The 18,784-nt window shown below is 51.6% G+C and overlaps 1 protein-coding gene across 1 annotated transcript in view; it reads right to left on the bottom strand.

Annotated features, from left to right (window-relative positions):
- LOC119108727 (serine/arginine repetitive matrix protein 5-like) overlaps positions 1–18,784 on the bottom strand; it is a 73,490-nt gene that overhangs the window by 9,967 nt on the left and 44,739 nt on the right. Inside the window, exons 2-3 of the mRNA XM_037232358.1 lie at positions 15,417–15,828; positions 15,137–15,370 (exon numbers count right to left, since the gene is read on the bottom strand). Of these exons, the coding sequence (XP_037088253.1) occupies positions 15,137–15,370; positions 15,417–15,828 (646 nt within the window). The remainder of the gene's footprint in view (positions 1–15,136; positions 15,371–15,416; positions 15,829–18,784) is intronic.

Below are 18,784 nucleotides of genomic sequence, written 5' to 3'. Positions count from 1 at the left end.
AACCTAAGTGAAACTTTCAGCAGCGTTGACAACAACGTCCTACCGACCAAGGCCAGTTGTACGGCATCGACCCTCGATGGTTTAAAAGTTATTTTGATTGACGACGGCAGGTAATGAACGGTGGTTCACCACCTCTTCCCTTGTCCCACGGTGTCCCACAGGGATCCCTGGTGGGCCCAATCCTCTTCAGTATCTTCCCGAACGACCTTCCATCTCACCTGCCTCACAAGCATCTGGTTATCTATGCCGACGATACCCAACTCGTCGACTTCACCCACACCGACCACCTTTTCACTCTGAAATCCCGTCAGAAGGAAACCACCCTTGCCCTCCAACCCTGCTTCACTGCCAACTTCACAGGATGAACCCATCTAAGACCATCCTTCTTCTAGTCGGCGCGCCCCAGGCCGTCAAAAAACCTCACCCTTCAATCTCAACATCTCCAACTTAATATTCACCCTCTCGCCGTCTGCGAAGATGCCTGGAGCGATCATTAATCGTATCTTTTCCTGGGAGGAGAACATATCCAAATTAGATAAAAAGTGCAACTCGATCCTGTGTGCCCAGTACAAAATTTGTCATCATCTCACACCCGAAGCCCGCAAACCCCTTATCCAGGCCTATGCTTCCCCACATCCTGTACTGCCTCTCAGTCTGGGGTGGGGCGGCCGGCGTGCTACCTCGGCCGGGTGCAAAAAAACGGTAAATTTCGCGGCCAGGATCGCCCCGAGGGTGCGGGGTTGAGATCACATTTCACTGGTCGCAAGGCCGCTAGGCTGGTGCAGAATCAGTGACCTTGCTACGCGCCGCGCCCACATTGGTGTCTTCAGAGCCCTAAATGCTCCCGTGTCCTGGTGGCCGTCCGGCCACTGCTCACCCTCAGACCGCTTTGAGTGAGCGCATCACGAGGTCGGCAGTGGCCGGCGCTTTGGAGCTGCCCCCTTTCCGGCTATCCATACCGCATAGCGTGATTTCATGTCGTGCGGCTTCGTCCTGTAACCAGCTGCCGCCAGCCGTCATGACCTCCCGGAGCCGTGCTGCGCTCAGATCTAAACTTGGCCTATGTGAAAAAGAGAGTCTGTTTGACTTTGTAAGCCTTTTACAAGCTCTTATCGTTTCATCATCATCGCTGCGTCTTCGTTTTTATCGTGTAACTTGGAACCCATTGACTCGAATAAAACATTAAGCCAGACAAATCGAACGATTCGCAGCAAACACATGATATGACATGTGCCTCCACTGTGAAATCAGATCGGGTGCCTTGCCATACAGCAGCGTCCTCTATATATCTTTATAGGTGGCGCTATCACTGGAGAGGACTGAGTCGCATTGAGGCACTGCATGATGCGCTGTGTCACATTGAGGTACAGGTCACTAATCCATTCCCATATGAATGATGCAATGTACCCGTCGTATCGCTACATGTCGGAATTACCGCAGCTGCCATGCGGCCGTTACAGCGGCTGTGGCCAGCTGCAGCCGTTACTCTCTGCCAGTTCTCAGCTATGACGTCGCCGGGCGAAAAGGCAATTTGCGGCGCGTTTGCATTACTGGCGCACAGACAAAGCTCCCTACGCGAAGGTGATTATTCTGGACGCAGACAGCACGCCTAATGGGTATCGGGAACGGAGCTGCCATCAGATATCAAAAGGACGCCGCGTCTTTCGACGCTTGTATTGAAGCACGTAAGAACTTAGTCACGATTCGCGATATGTATTGCTGTTGGATGGAGCTATCGGTTGCCGCCAGGCTGCCGCCGCTGCTAGCGGTCTAGCGAGGAGCTCTCGGCATAGCGAATGCCTGGAGCTGCTAGTCAGAGAGCCACATCCAAGTGATGACCGGCACAGAGCTTATACCGCCCACGCTCCGCGTTCTGCGGTGCGTGTGGCAAGCCCTTGGCCGTTTGCTGCCCATCGCGTCATAGAAACAAGCACTTGATCTTTCTGAGTGCGCTGGCGGGATCAAACCACGTTGAAACGTTCTTAGGCGTATATCTGTTTGCATATTTTTGGGTCTCGTGTGCATGCCATTTTCTTACCCTCTTCACAGGGGGGTCAAACTCAGGGTATACTTTTACTGGGAAGCAAAGCTTATCGATGGAGAAGATGGTCGCTATTTATCACATAACGCATTTTGGAAATGATTTAATTTCATGTTCGCTGTGCTAGATATTCATTTACAGCTGTTTCTCACTGGTGCACTTGACAATTAGGCTCATCTGTGCCATTCGGCGAATAAGACTATCCAGCTTCCTAAGATTATTCGTTCATTTCAGCATTGTTTTCCTTGGGGAGGCGATATTGTACGAGCGGGTAAGCATTTTGGGCGATTGGGTGACATCTGCCTGCTTAAGGTGGATGTAAAAATGCGATCTGGGCACAGGCTGGTCAGAATTTTGAATGCAAATCAATGGCCAATAGTGCATCAGAGTTTTCATGCGCCTAGATTTTGACGGCTACTCTTCAAGAGGAAATACCTTTCGCGGCATGTTAGGCGGAATCGGAGGCTTCAAATTTTAAATGCCAATATTGATGTGACAAAAATTATTAAGCTGGAATTTCTTTTAGAGCAAACCATAAAGGCCCTTTTTCCTGGTAATTCTTACCTGAGCCCCGTTCCCGTCCGCCGTCAGCGGCCACTGCCCTGACTCTGATGTCACCCGCATGACTGACTGCGAACTGATCAGATTACTCCATGTTTACTCTGCCGCTGTTTACTCCATGTTTACTCTTACTCTGCCCATACTCTGTCGCATGTTTATAGATCAGCATCACTGCTTGTTGGTTAGTTAAGCATAGATTGGACACTGCTACAATATCTCTTTCCGCGTCATCTTCCTCTACATCGCATCGCAGCAGCAGATAAGCTTTCGAGAGGCTGCCTGCCTTAAACATGAATTGGTTTAGCGGACACTTATTTACAACTCGTTCAACGCAGCCAACTTAATGTACTTTTGTGCGTAGGCAGGGGCCTAGCCAGAGCGAGAACACAAGGGAGAACACAAAGTGGACCTAAGGCCCCTGACGGTGTCCCCCCCCCCCTCCAAATGCCGGATGTAGCTTACTTGTTAACGAGCCCTGCCAAGGGGGATGGGGTACAGGGTTGGCAAACGCCCTCCTGATGGAGGAAGATCCTCTCCCATAAATTCGCCGATATAGCTGACTTGTCAACGAGGCCCGCTGTTCTCTGTTTATTGTCATTTTTACGCTTTAACCAGAACAGAAACAGAAATCAGAAGCTACCGCGATGTCAGTTCTGTTTGCATTTTGAAGAAAATAAAGTACAAAAATCAGACGTTTGGCGATTATATGAAAAAAGCCACTGGTGCTCTTCATGTTACAATGGTTCAGGGGATTACTTCTAAACCGGTGGACTTCAGAAGCCTTGCCAGATGCTTTCTATGTTCTTCAGAGACTTTGAGAACACCTGAAAATAGATTGTAGATCGAAATGGGCTCCAAAATTAGCATTGACATGGCTAATCCATGTTTATCTCGAAATGTTCAACATGCAGTCAAAATTTGGGCCCGATAAAAGTTATGTAACATGGTTTTGAGCATGTGCACTCCCAAGGACCCAGCATCCCTAACGCCCGGCGTTGCAGTTTCCATAGGCCACGCGGTGTCGGTCGTGCGGCTGGCACTAAACCGTGGCTAGGGGCAGATAAAAAAGACGACACATCTGAAAGAGGCACTTTTGAACGCTTTGGGAACTTAACTCGTGCATTTAGAAAGTGGTCTGGGCGTATATTTCACATGTACGATTTTTAGATTGATAACAAAGATTGATTAGCCTTTACGATGATGATAAAGATGGGCTAAACATTACGACACCGCGAAGTGGTACTGGAATCTGGTGTTGGAACTGGAAGATTGATGAAAGAATCTGTATTCTTCGTGTGGCTGTAATTGTTGGTTTGAAGAGAGAACATCCTCAAAACGGTTAAAAACATCCCCGCCCCCCCCCCCTGCTCTAATCCCTGAATGGCCCAAATCTATTTTGAAAGACTCTGGAAAGCAGTGTCACGACGGTCGTTCTCACGTGTTCTCAAGGTGCCCGCCGCCTGGTGTTATCGGGAGCGACCAACGCCTTTCGGCTTTACAATATTGCAACCCGGCCATCGCTGTTATTGCTCCTGATCCTGTGAACGTACAGGGTCTAAGCTGCTTCATATTTGTTTTTCACTTGTTGATTTTGCAAAAGAATGGACGTTCTGAGGCGAACATAGACTGGCCTTATTTCATTTTTGATCTCACTTCAATCCAGTCTATTGAACACTTCTAAGACCCCTCACCTTTTCCGGACAAGGGACCCGTGATCAGAACGCTAGGGACACATCACCATTACCGGTCCAGGGCAGAAGGGCCATTTCGTCCCAGCGCCAGGTGGATTCCGGCTGCCGTTATGGCGACACGGGAGTGGAGTACCCGAGTTGATCCGGGCTTGACTCCAAATTTATCCGTTCACCGTACATGATAGGAAAAGACGCTGCTATTTATCACATGAAGCAATTATACCCAGTGCGGTTTGAGGGCAGTGACAGGTGAACTAGGTAAATTGGCGTGCATGTTTATGGTAGTACAAAATCAACCTGACCCCTTTAAGATCTCAGAAACTAAGAGACCTAGAGACACCAAATTCACACGTATAGGTGAAAACACATAAATGTGTTCTCCAGAAGTGCCCTCAGACCATTTCATGCAACCGCCATGGACTTAAATACCGTTCCAAGTAAAAGGTCACTGGTGTTGATTTAAGGCCAGTGATCTTTTCTAGCCTTTTCAGGTCATTTTGACCAAATAATAAGAAACTGATTCAATGAATTCAAAATGAGCACCAGAAGCTATCCCGTACAGCAAGCTATAGAGTAAAAAACAGGTTGGTTTTGACCTTGGTCTAACCTTCACACCCTACTCTAGGTCAATTGAATTTGTTTATTCAATTGTTGTTTACCTAAAAAAGTATCTCAGAGACGTATGACTTCTTCTAGCACTCCATTCTTGCATCCGATGGAGCGATTCCCTGGAAATGGTCTTCGCTGAATCGATGGTCCACTTTGACCTGCCGCAGGTCAACGACATTACAAGGTGCCTCTAAATTTTAAACGATTTGCTAGTAAATTGTCTACAGCTATGCACCATTTGGTGCGGCCGCGCCGCGCAGTTGGGAAATCATTCTGGAAAAACCTTTGGAGATGGGGGCGGGGGGGCGATGTATTGACCCCTCACCCAAACGCGTGTTTCCTCTTACCCGCGTCATCCTCAGACAGCGTGCGTCGTCCTGATCAATAAGTTTGCGGAAACCGCACGATATGACGTAGCGCAACAGACCAATCGGTGAAAGTCCCCGTTAACGTTAGGTCGGGTTACCTAGCATCTTCTGTCGTGAAGAAAACAGCGGATGAGCCTCGGATGAGGCAAATATGAGTTGTGGAGCCAATACCAGCCGCTCCAGGTGGACCATCCTCGGCAGCTGCAGTGTTGCCGCCATGACGAGCTTCCCCGACAAAAGAAAACATGGCTTAAGTTTCGTGTCGTTTCATATCCATGTTTCTAGTTGCAAAGAACAGTATATTGTGCAGCTGCCTTGCAGGTGGAGCTATTTTTCATCACACAATCGCTGCAAAGTCGATCCTGAGCACTCACACACAAAATGAATATTTGAAAACATTTTCAAAGGACATTGAATCTCAAGGATCTTTTGACAAGAATGGAGCCCAAGACCTGAGGACCTGATTCTGGAATTCATTGATGTGCTCTAGGCACCTGATTGGTCACTGCTCGGGAATGGTATGGTGGCCTGCTTCACTGATAGCTTTTTGAGCAGTGTAAATCCTTGGAAGTGCCTGGTGCCTTGATTGGAACGACCATGCCTTCATGCATATATCTACACGGCAGCGATGGATGTGGATGTACTAGTTTCACCGGTAAATAGCCCTAATAAATTCTCGATTTATTACCGTTTATCGGTCTATTAACCGCAAATGGTAAATGATGGCACTGGAGTGACCATGTGCGGGCCCGGGTCAGGATAACTCGGCCGAAACTCGGCCCGCTCGGCGGGAGCAGCTGTGACAAGCGCCAGCCGTCCAAGATGGCGCCCGGCCAGGTCAGCCACACGGGGACAATGAGCGGCGGGCACCCACGGCAGGTCGCTCGGGCGGACGACACGCTGCGGCGGCGGCGGTACGACCCGGCTTACGACGCGGCGGCGCACATAAAAGTGAGCGCACCAGCTGGTGTTTCCCACGTCTCGGCCCGAATGGCAGATCCGCCATCGATCACCGCACGCGCCCGAGATTCAGCGGCTGCAGCTGGAGCCGACACGAGCGGCTGGCCGGGAGGCGGCGGCGCTGGCGGCGGCGGCGCTGCCGGGCCGTCCGCCTGCGCGCTCTACTGGCGGCCGGGGGTGTTGGCATGGTTCAGCTGCTGATGAAAGCGCCCCGGCGCGGCCATAGTGATGCCAACACCGAGGAGACGCGACCAGTGACGGTGGGGAGAGTGCACCGAAGGCGCTGAACCCGCCGGCAAAGTGGGCTGGTATGGGTCATCCATCCCTAGAGCCGCTTTCATTAATTCTTCCTTATTTTTCATCTCGCTTGATCTTCATTAGTCCGTACTCACCAAAGCACTCGCACAATTTAGGTAAGGAATGGTTTTGTCGCAATAGGCTTATGCAATCTAAGTACACTTCAGAAGTCTTTGACTGGTGAGTGTTAGAGACCTTCGGCCGCTTAGTGTTGCAGAGCTCTGACGTAAATGCTTTTTCTGCCACGGTAATGCGATGTCAGTCAGGCGTGCATCTCCGCGAAATCAGCCGAGATGTGAACAGGAAAAACCGACTCAACCTTTTGGTTTGAGTACGCTCAACAATGGGTTCGCCCCGAATTCGGCCGACTTTTTCTCAAAGTCGGCCTAGAGCCATCTCAACGGAATAAGAAATTCCATTCTTGTGCTGCTGCTGGGTCCGAAAATACAGCTGTTCGCCCAAAACCACAGGATGTGTGCAGTGTAGCAGGGAAAGGAGCTTTGTGGTGCAAGATGGTGGGGAGGTAGTTTTTATTTATTTTCACTATGACATATCTTAACATTCAATCTTCTCATTTCTTTTTTTGAGCGGGGAGAGGGCAGGAACTCCAGCAACTAAGACGCTCTCTGCATGCCGTAGTAGCCGGCACGCCTATGCGTTAGCCTATCCGTGCGGCAAGCTGGGCTCGCCAGAATGATTCACGCGGGTGGAAGCCCTCCTCATTCCCATTTGGCAGCGCAGCATATCGCCGCCCTGACGGGCGCTCAACTGAAATATCACCGATCATAAATTGCCCTGGAAATGCTCTGTCCGCAAGAACGTTCGGTGACACACATTCGTAGTGGAAAATGGGCGTTAGCCTAGATCAAGTGGAAATCTCAAATCACGGGTGATGAAGGGGAAGGACGCAGGAATGGGAGCTTTAAATAGAGCCCTATGCGTGTGGCGCCAAGACGCGGTTTCGCACAGCAATCAATGATGCATATTCCACGGCGGTAACCTGAGGAACAGTAGTACCTCTAGTACCGGGCTCATAGCTGTTCGGTTGTGCGTCCCGTGACTCAGGATTGATGTAGCGCCGCGCGTACTCACCGATCTGCGGCTACCATGTGGGATCGGGTTTCGAGACACGCTTATGCGGCTGTTATTCGATGGTCCTTCGGCAACTGACCGGGAGAGCCAAGCTGAAACATGGACGAAGGCATCGTGGCTTAGCGTGGCACCTTCGGCATAGGCCAGCTTGAGTTCATCTATTGGGAAGGTCTTTGAAACAGAAAATCTTTGAAAAATGAACATCTTCGAAACAGCCTATGCTTAGAGAAGATTTACATCTCAAGGTCACTAAAAAACGCCAGGACAAACTCTACAAAGGAGCGGGTTCATGACTCAGTTGCAGCATCGAACGACCTGTCAAAAGCCTACAGCTGAGTTCCCGAGATGAACCATTACCATCAGTAAGCTGCCACACTGATCTCTGTGGCAGTGACTTGACCGTGGACCCTTGGGGTTTGGTTTCCGCGGCTGCCGTGCTGTGGATTTCGAGAAAAGTGAGCGAGTGAGTGTTCGACGCCCGTCCCACCGCTGCACTCGACACTTAGCCAGCCATTTATCCTCCTCACCAGTCCACGATGTACTCTGTTCATCACCGAGGGTTTGCCGCGGCACCGTTGGCCGCCTGCGCGGTCACGTGCCACCGGAAGCCGGTCCAGGGCTCGCCTCTCTTGCTGGGGGCGCGTCCCCCGCGCCCTAGCCAGCGGTCCCGGCGAAACTGACAGCGGGTGCGCCTCCCGACCGGCCGGCCCACGCCACGGGGGCCCCGCGGTGACAAATTATGCAGTCGCGTCGAGTCTATAGTCAACAAAGGGTCCGAAATGAAAAATCCCGGTGAAATATTGGCGAGCGGGCGGGAGCGGCTGTCGCCACAGTCTCAGAAACCAGCCTCGACGCCGCCGGCGGACAGATTGCTCGGCCGAGATTGCAGCGTAGACGCGGCGCGTCGCGCCGCGCTGCGCGACCTCATATGTCTGTGGCTGAGAGTCATACTATTGGACGGTACAGCCAAGTAGGGCACCGATTCTACGAAATGTTACGTAAGTTGTGAAGTGCATTTGCGAGGAACACGAGACGCATAGATAGGCAAAGTAATAGCCTGCTTCCTCAGAGAAATTCCAGGATAATTGAGATATAGATGCGTTGATATTTCGGCAGCATACATTAATCGAAACGAATAGCAGAAGCCTGCTATTTGCACATTACACATCACACGTTGGCACATTACACATCAGTATCCAGCAGCAGTCTACTCAGTGGACTTACACTAAACTGGTGTTTTCTTGCACGTATACACAGCTGAATATGAATTGAGGCATGAACATACACAGGAACACGTGCTGATGTGCGTTACAATTCGAAACCCTAAGAATATGTAAAATAAACATCCGCATGGGCATTTCAGTGGAAGCTCTCTGCTGGCTGGCGGGATTTCTTCTAACATGAATCGCTTTGTCGTGTCCACACTTTTAAACGACACTGTCATGAAGCATTAAGCTCGCTCTGTCATCATCGTGGTGCCGGCTGTAACGCAAAGGGGGCAGCGAACTATAGGTTCCACAATTATCTCTTGTGCTTACAAATTTCGTGGGCGGAAGTAATGAGGCAGTGCAGTCGCCTGCTTTCCAACAAGCTGACATGAAATGTGCCGAACAAATCCACATAGCCTAAATATTGAGGCGTGGTGAATGAGCGCACGTGATATGCCAGCTGTGTACGGAATCGGTTCCGCACTCTTCCCACTGTGTTGGGGGGGGGGGGGGGGGGGGGCTCACGGAGCGCAGCAATGGAGCCCACGGAGCGCAGCAATATCCCGAGATGGAGCGAATAGCTCTGCAGAAAACAACGAACAAAGGACACCACCTAAAGCTGCAAATAATCCTGGCTGGGGAATTCAGCGCATTAAGAGATCCGCGGCTCTCAATGCACGCCGGTATAACAGTATGAGGGAGCAAGATACACACAGGATTATCATCTTTCAACGGGTGTTCGGTATTACAGCATGAGAGAGCAAGATACACACAGGATCATTACCTTTTAACAGGTGTCCGGCATAACAGCATGAGAGAGCAAGACACACACAGGATCATCATCTTTTAACAGGTGTCCGGCATAACAGCATGAGAGAGCAAGACACACACAGGATCATCATCTTTTAACAGGTGTCCGGCATAACAGCATGAGAGAGCAAGACACACACAGGATCATCTTTTAACAGGTGTCCGGCATAACAGCATGAGAGAGCAAGACACACACAGGATCATCATCTTTTAACAGGTGTCCGGCATAACAGCATGAGAGAGCAAGACACACACAGGATCATCATCTTTTAACAGGTGTCCGGGTAGCGTCAGTCTGAGCCCCCAAGCGTTTTTCCAGAATAATTTCTGAACTGCGCTGCGTAGTCGCGCCAAGGTTGGCATATCTGTAGGCAATTTAATAGCGGCTCTTCTGCTATAAAAATTACATTTCCTCATAAGGTCGCTGAGCTATGCCAGGCCCAAGTCTGGTCGTGCCTGTCAGCAAAGGTCATTTCTAGGGAATCGCTCAGTCTGATGCAACAATTGAGTGTTAAGCGAAGCCATACACCCCTGAGATGGCTTGTTAGATAGTTAGATGATTCAGTTTAGGATTATAACAAAGTTCGTTGACCTCGAGTCAGGCATGATGGGCGGACCAAGGTCATAACAATATCTTATTCACCGAATATATTATTCTATGGGGTAGCTTCTGCTACTAATTTCGAATTCCTTGATGCATCTGCAACAGACACATTTCATGTACTTCTTCTCAAAGGTCAGAGCAGATCACTGACCTGAAATGACCCAGATTAACCATTCGTTTTTAGATAAATACCGCCTAGCGTAATTCTTGACGCTTATCCTAATTCAAAAATCAAAACAACCTCGTAGTTGTTTGATCACCACGACCTTTAAACAAGGGTAATTGACCTAAAACTAGCACGTTCACCATTTGCCTCGAACGGGCATCAGAGTTTAAGGCGGTTGCATGGGGCGGTTTGGGGCACTTCGGGCACCAATCTGAATAATAATTTTGTTTGCCTTAATTGGCAAAAAAACTCATAACTTACGAACCGCAAATTTTGACACAATTGTATTCGTATGCAGACAACCGACCCTGCGAGTTTGGTGACGCCTGCTCCGTTCGTTTCAAGATCGCAGGTGATACCAGCCTGTATCATGTGGCATGTGGTATTCAACCAGCCACCCAGGTGCGTGTTAAACCGGCATAACCGAGAAAAGCCTCGAGATCTTGGTTCTTCGGCATAAAAGGCTTGAAGTTTTTTATACCGAGCTAATTGAATCAACTGCCAGGGTGACAGGAATATCTGGTTATATAACCTTACCAACCAAAGATTGGCTACATTGGTAGGTAACTAAACGCGTTACATATATCAAATCTTGTTGTATATTATATTATAATATCTTGACGTATATATTATATAAAAAGGTATATATATATATATACATATATACATACACACACACACACACATATATATATATATATATATATATATATATATATATATGCATCGAAATGTATCACACACCGATTGCTCAAGCACGTCATTAATTTGATAACTTTTTAACCCATCCGAATAGAGACTGCGGTAAGCCCGCACAAAACTGAAGTGCGTTGCAGATCAAAGAAATTGTGAACTTGACGTACACGTGAGTTTACATTGTTCAAACACATTGCGGCTATGCGGTCACTTGTTAGTTTTGGATTCATAGTTAGTCATGTGCTAGGACCGATACTTATTTCGTGTTAGCCAGATTTTTTGTCAACCAACGCGAATCGAGGCGCGAATGCGAAATGTCATACCGAGTTGTCAGTAATGCAAGTTTCAGTTCTAACTCTTTCGCACTCTTGTCGCCCCCTTCCCCATTCGGGCCTCGAACATTTAAATGGAAAAATGGGCTTATTAGCGATCGCCACGTCTCCAAGCACAAAACAGCATGTGATAATTTCTTTTTTGCCGCATTGGGAAGCGTTAGGTGGGCTTCCTATGGCGTCAGTCATGTGGGAGTAAGTGTGGTGGGGTAAACACTGCAGACATTGGAGGGAAAGACATAAATTTGGACGATTCAAGAGCTGCTAACTGTCGTTTGCTTAATGCAAACGTGCCAGCCAACTGCATCACACGTATCCAGGATATCACAAGAGATAATGAGGACTCCCGGACGATACCATGCTGGAACAAAACTGGAGCCGTCTTTGACGCTGCCTCCTGAGCCGAAGCTGCCGCGTTCATCGCCGTAATTGCCCTCGAATTTTACGTGCACTATTTCTGCTGACGCAGCGTTTGATGGGCCAAGTCCTCATTAATGCGTGCTGAGCTGGCGATATGAGGAACTTTTGGAGGCGTCTCCGTCAGACAGCGAACTTCTCCGCCAATTAGTCGAGCGTCTCACGGCGGCCGTGCCCACTTCTGTGACTTTTCAGCGATGGCGCGCAGCACGAGGCCCTGACGGCCTGGCAGCCGGCGGCGTTCATAAGGCTCCTGACGGTCTGGCAGCCGGCGGCGTTCATAAGGCCCCGACGGCCTGGCAGCCGGCGGCGTTGATAAGGCCCTGACGGACCGGCAGCCAGCGGCGTTCATAAGGCTCCTGACGGCCCGGCAGCCGGCGGCGTTCACAAGGCCCAGACGGACCGGCAGCCAGCGGCGTTCACAAGGCCCAGACGGACCGGCAGCCAGCGGCGTTCACAAGGCCCAGACAGCCGGCGGCGTTCATGAAGCCCCTGACGGCCCGCGACGCCTAGACGTCCTAGCAGAGCCTCGCGGAGCGTGTCGCCAATCAGCCCAGCATGGATAGTCCCCACTCAGCAGCCAAGACTGCTGGGACGTATGTCGGGAGGGGTGGAGACACCAGCTGGTAGAGCTGTTCAGGAATGAAGTAGTAATGTGTTATCTATGACTGTCTTTTGTGGTAGACATGATTGAGGCGCTGAAAACCCATCAGCTGCCAATACTTCCTTTGGCGGGGTCTTGGAAGATCTCCCAAATCTTTTTCATCGCAGGTCTGGGAGGGGAACATGGTAAAAACTGTCCCGAATGATCTCAGAGACCATAAAAGCTGCGAGCATGGAATGCTTGGATGATGTGTGGTGACAAATCAAGATGACAAATCAAGATATATATATATATATATATATATATATATATATATATATATATATATTCTCTCTCTCTCTCTCTCTCTCTCTCTCTCTCTCTCTCTCTATCTCTCTCTCTCTCTCTCTCTCTCTCTCTCTCTCTCTCTCTCTCTCTCTCTCCCTCTCTCTCTCTCTCTCTCTTTCTCTCTCTCTCTCTCTCTCTCTCTCTCTCTCTCTCTCTCTCTCTCTCTCTCTCTCTCTCTCTCTCTCTCTCTCTCTCTCTCTCTCTCTGAAAACATAAGCCATTTCTAGTTCCGGACAATGACCGCAAAATGGTATCGGCCAGCCAAAGCACAATAGTTCATGTTCAGATCCAAGCGCGGAAAGAATCTGTTGCGGTGCATCGAATTTGAACATGAACCTATCCAGAACAGAACATCCAGAACACACATAGGACGCATGTTCTATTTTTTAGCACAATTGGGATACATGTGTACCCCACAAAATATGTGTTGATAAACTGGTGTGACCTTCCTTAAGACCAGTAAGACGCCTTTTGCAATGCGAGCAAGGGGACGCCAAAGTCATCAAGTATTGTAATGTACACGATACCCTGTTACCTGCCACAATCTCATGGAAGCAGTCATTTTTTCATTTTCAGGGGAGTATTTAGTGTTCCTTCTCTGAAAATGGAAATATTTGACATTTTCAGCATTGTGTCACCAGGACGTTGTTTGCTTGATCAGGTTCAGAATAACCAGCTTCAGCAAAAACGTATGGCGACATACCTCCGTTCCGCAAGTCCGTTGCGCGCATCATGAGCACCACCGCTTGTCGTGCCAACCCGCGCAGTGGCGCGCTAGAGCAGCCCCAAGGTTAGTAGAGACAGTGGCCAGATGTAGTGATGTGGTGACAGCTGTCGGCGCCCTCCAAAGGCCAGGACCAAAGGCCAGACCACAGAGCTCCCTCTCTATGCAAGTGACGTTTCGCACCACTCTGCACGACGTTGACTGGCTGCACAAACCCAAGGTGGTGCGTCGATGCGGCACGGCTTCCGTCCGTGCTCTGTTGATATCACTGGCGGCCGTCGCCGTGGTGTGCAGTGTTTGAACAGGACGTCGGGCAACTATTTTGGTCCGCGGCACAGTAGCTGGGGCCCACTCCCGGTCATCCATCGTAAGCTGCTGTTTGTTCAGGTGTCCTGCTGTATGTATCGACGGCGGCCACCATTTTGCAGCCATTGTCCCGAAGCCTTCAATGGCAGCGGTGTTTGAACAGGCATCATGCTATAAATATCGATCACATTTTTGTGTGGCCATTGACATAAAAAAGCGCCGCGATGTGGGCATCCAATCGATGTTAATCACTGTCTGCCGATGCCACGAACGTTTTAGTCGATTACACCCTCACAGACACACCAGCTTACCGCGCACTAGTTTTAGTTTCGCGAATTGTACGACAACTCAAGATTGCTCTCATTTCGTCTCGGACAGTATGCAAGGAGAGTACGTGGCACCACCGCCCAGCGGCTGCCAAAGATCGGTCTTCAAAACGGGCGGTGACACTGGAGTACCCTTTGAGTTTGATTGGTGCTTGGGAGGGAATAGTATGCATTGTCAGAGCTTTTCTGTGTCGCTCGGATTCCGCGGCAACTTCCTCAAGGCACCGGTAAGATCACGGGAATAACGCAATCCGGCCAGAAAAGCGACTGGTAATTGATCTCGGCCAGTAGATGGGCATAGCACAAACTTCCCTGTATGTGTTATGCAGCAGGATAACAGACGGGTGCCGATGACAGGCGATGCGTTTCACGCTCCCCATGCGGTCTGGAATTTCTTTTGAAAAATCGTCCCTTTCGCAGCACAGTCGAGGGGGCGTCCGCTTCGGTGTGGTTGTGCGGCTGGGTTTTTCCTGAACCACCTGCTTACAGAAACTATCAAGTGATGTTAGAAAGCAGAACCAAAATTTATAGGCTTTCTTTTGTAATATCACACGAATATAGGTGCCGCAAAAACACAGCTTCTGACTTTGGCACGTTGATTCTTAAAAAGTACAGAGTTGTGAAACGGAACTAAGTTGCTCCGACCTCACTAATTCAAGCTTCATCATTTTAAAGCTTGCGTTCATTGATTCCTTTCGAAAAAAAGGTCAGATAACTCGTTCGTCACCCCAAAACACTTGCATGCAGCATAAATCGTCATTTATTTAGATAACGTTGTTTATCATTCTATCTTAATGCATCCTTTAATACTCGGAGGTATGTTTCTGGCAAGCGCTGTACATTCCGTGACGCCATAATTCTCGTTACGCCTGTCACAAGCAGCATCGCTCAGCGCTCAGCTTGTGCAGCTCCCGGTGACGGCCGGGCTGAGCGCTCAGCCTGTATAGCTCTCGGTGACGGTTGGGCTGAGCGCTCAGCTTATTTAGCTTCCGGTGACGGCTGGGCTGAGCGCTCAGCTTGTACAGCCCCCGGTGACGGCTGGGCTGAGCGCTCAGCTTGTACAGCCCCCGGTAACGGCTGGGCTCAGCGCTCAGCTTGTACAGCTCCCGGTAACGGTTGGGCTGAGCGCTCAGCTTGTACAGCCCCCGGTAACGGCTGGGCTGAGCGCTCAGCTTGTGCAGCTCCCGCTGACGGCTGGGCTGAGAGCTCAGCTTGTGCGGCTCCCTCTCAGCTTGTACAGCCCCCGGTGACGGCTGGGCTGGGCGCTCAGCTCGTACAGCTCCCTCTCAGCTTGTACAGCTCCCGGTGACGGCTGGGCTGAGCGCTCAGCTTGTACAGCTCCCGGTGACGGCTGGGCTGAGCGCTCAGCTTGTACAGCCCCCGGTGACGGCTGGGCTGAGCGCTCAGCTTGTACAGCCCCCGGTGACGGCTGGGCTGAGCGCTCAGCTTGTACAGCCCCCGGTGACGGCTGGGCTGAGCACTCAGCTTGTACAGCTCCCGGTGACGGCTGGGCTGAGCGCTCAGCTTGTACAGCCCCCGGTGACGGCTGGGCTGAGCACTCAGCTTGTACAGCTCCCGGTGACGGCTGGGCTGAGCGCTCAGCTTGTACAGCCCCCGGTGACGGCTGGGCTGAGCGCTCAGCTTGTACAGCCCCCGGTGACGGCTGGGCTGAGCACTCAGCTTGTATAGCTCCGGGTGACGGCTGGGCTGAACGCTCAGCTTATACAGCTCCCTCTCAGCTTGTACGGCTCCCGGTGACGGCTGGGCTGGGCGCTCAGCTTGTGTAGCTCCCGGTGACGGCTGGTAGGTCACGGTGGTGACCGTCACCCACGGCAGCAGCGTTTACAGAGCTCCTGTTATCATGTTTTAATTCGCTTGCAGTGAGGGCTGCGGCTTTTAGGGCAGATGACGGGATATAAACTTTCGCAGCACTTGTCTGTGGTCGAGGAGATGAAGGGCGGGCTGTGTCTCCGGTGTGTGGCTGAACCTCTCTCTGTCGGATGAGAGAGGGTGGATGAGAGGCTCCTGACCTTGGGCCGAGCAGGCCGCGCCGTTTGACGAGTGGCCACGCGTTCATGGCACCGCCCCACGCCGGGCGCCAAGTTGGCTGTCGTATTCTGACTAGCTAACCGCACTCGGAAAGTCATATCCGTTCCCAGCCGGGCTCACGGCAGCGACCCTGTTGCCATCGATGCGTCATCAGTGCCCCTCCCCTGCTTCAGCGTCGTCCGCCTCCGGCTTGCATTGACCCGCCGTGCCGAACATGTGCACGTGCGCCTCCGTCCCGATCGGGACACTGATCAGCGCCGACGTCGGGGCAGGGTTATAGGTGAGGATGATCGCGTGTGGCCGCTCGCCACCGGCTTCCGCCACCGGCGGGTCAGCCCGGCTGGCACGGCCGGCATCACCGGTGGCGTGCGTGCTGATCGTCAGACCACAGCCGGACTATACATAGCGTCAGCCCGCTGTCGCTCATTAGGGGCAATCGACGAATGCGACGTCGAGTGCTTCACTGCTCAAGCTAATGCTTCCAATGAGTCGCCGATCCGAGACGGTGCTTCTTAAGTTCCGGTTCTAATATGTAATACATTTAGAGTCCAGGTTTTCGATGAATTCGTGTTTTAGTTGCCTGACGTCACATAAACACAATGAGAACATTTTGAGACTTATAAGTCACTGCAAAACAGGCGATACGAAGACAGTGCCATGATACAGTGCCAAGAAATCACATTAATAGCACACAGCGCTAACGAGTGGTGCGTTCGTGCGGGGATCTTCGCACGGTGCGTTAATGAAATGACATGTTGCATCTCTCCCCATCCGCTGCTCCCTGTCAGACATTGCTAAAAATATTACCAAAGACATCTTTCGGAACCCTTCCATGCAGCAATAACGCGCCGTACTGCTAATGTAGTATCAGCAGCTGCACAATGTCTGTAAACGGTTGCAACCGTACTCCTGCGCTACTCGCACCGACGTCCAGTCACGCGTGGTTATGGCAGCGACGAACGGTGACCGTACCTCGTTGTTTAGATTTCCGTGGATTTATTCCGTTCTGCAGCTGCGTCTTGTTAGTGGCAGCATCTGTGCCAAGTTCTGCCACCTTCAAAGATGATCGCTGGCGCCATTCATGTGATATCGTTTTTTAAGATGGTGCAGTGCTTGTGCGATGTCAGGCATGACAAATACTGAAAGGGAACTCAGATCACCCGCTTGCAAAAATGATATACGTGATACCTGTCAAGTAAGTCACATTTTTGATGAATTTTCGGCCACGGACGTGCCACGCAGAGTCAAAAATATAAATAGTTGATACTTGACTCTGTACTTTGTTGGCTATGCAATCATGACACCGCCCGACACCGACAGCCAAGTTGGGCACCGTATTTTGACTACATGCGGTCGCAGCTATCTAGTCGCAATAGATGTTTGAGCCTTGGACTCTCTGAGCAAGGTCCGTTACCAAAAATTTAACAAAAATACAGACTACTTAACGAATATCACGTACATAATTATTGTAAGGAAGTCATCTTAATTACCTTTCATTGCTATCGTTTTTCGTCGCTGAGGCTCCGGCTGCTGCAGCTGGCCTAAAGTCGCCGCCGCTGTTATTGTTTTGATCGGCGCGTTCAGAGCGCTAGCATCAACTCTCGAAGGAAGGAGGGCTCTTGAGCTTCGATAACCCATTGGTAATGTGTTGGACGCGCGGGTAAGGATGCTTAGCAGGCTTGCTCATAAGGATTAAGGATGCTAGGCTCGCTTAGCATCGTGCTCTTAAAAGTTTGACGGGTGACATCGATAAACAGCGCGCAGACTACATTAGCGGACATTTTGGCTGCCCACAGAAGACCACAGGCCTCATTGCGGCCAAAGGCGAGGGCTGGGGAGGCGGCACCAGACACCGCTCATGTCTGTAGTGTGACTGAGGCAGGTGTGAGGAGGAACGGGTACGGCTGCCGAACGCCACGGTGGGAAGAGGCGGGTACGACCACCGGCCGCCAGGCTGGGGAGGGGCGGATACAGTCACCGGACGGCAGATTGGAGAGGAGCGGGTACGGGCACCGGGCGCCAGACTGGGGAGGGGCGGATACAGTCACCGGGCGCCAGACTGGGGAGGGGCGGGTACTGTCACCGGGCGCCAGACTGGGGAGGGGCGGGTGCTGTCACCGGGCGCCTGGCTGGGGAGGGGCGGGTGCAGTCACCGGGCGCCAGACTGGAGAGGGGCGGGTACGGGCACCGGCCGCCAGACTGGGGAGGGGCGGGTGCTGTCACCGGGCGCCTGGCTGGGGAGGGGCGGGTACTGTCACCGGGCGCCAGACTGGGGAGGGGCGGGTGCTGTCACCGGGCGCCAGACTGGGGAGGGGCGGGGGTACTGTCACCGGGCGGCAGACTGGGGAGGGGCGGGTGCTGTCACCAGGCGCCAGACTGGGGAGGGGCGGGTGCTGTCACCGGGCGCCAGACTGGGGAGGGGCGGGTGCTGTCACCGGGCGCCAGACTGGGGAGGGGCGGGTGCTGTAACCGGGCGCCAGACTGGGGAGGGGCGGGTGCTGTCACCAGGCGCCAGACTGGGGAGGGGCGGGTGCTGTCACCGGGCGCCAGACTGGGAGGGGCGGGGTGCTGTCACCGGGCGCCAGACTGGGGAGGG

The sequence above is a fragment of the Pollicipes pollicipes genome, unplaced genomic scaffold (assembly GCF_011947565.3).
Source record: "Pollicipes pollicipes isolate AB1234 unplaced genomic scaffold, Ppol_2.1 Scaffold_6686;HRSCAF=7923_pilon_pilon_pilon, whole genome shotgun sequence".
In the NCBI taxonomy this organism is placed as follows: Eukaryota; Metazoa; Arthropoda; class Thecostraca; order Pollicipedomorpha; family Pollicipedidae; genus Pollicipes; species Pollicipes pollicipes.
This window is presented reverse-complemented; position numbering and strand designations above follow the sequence as displayed.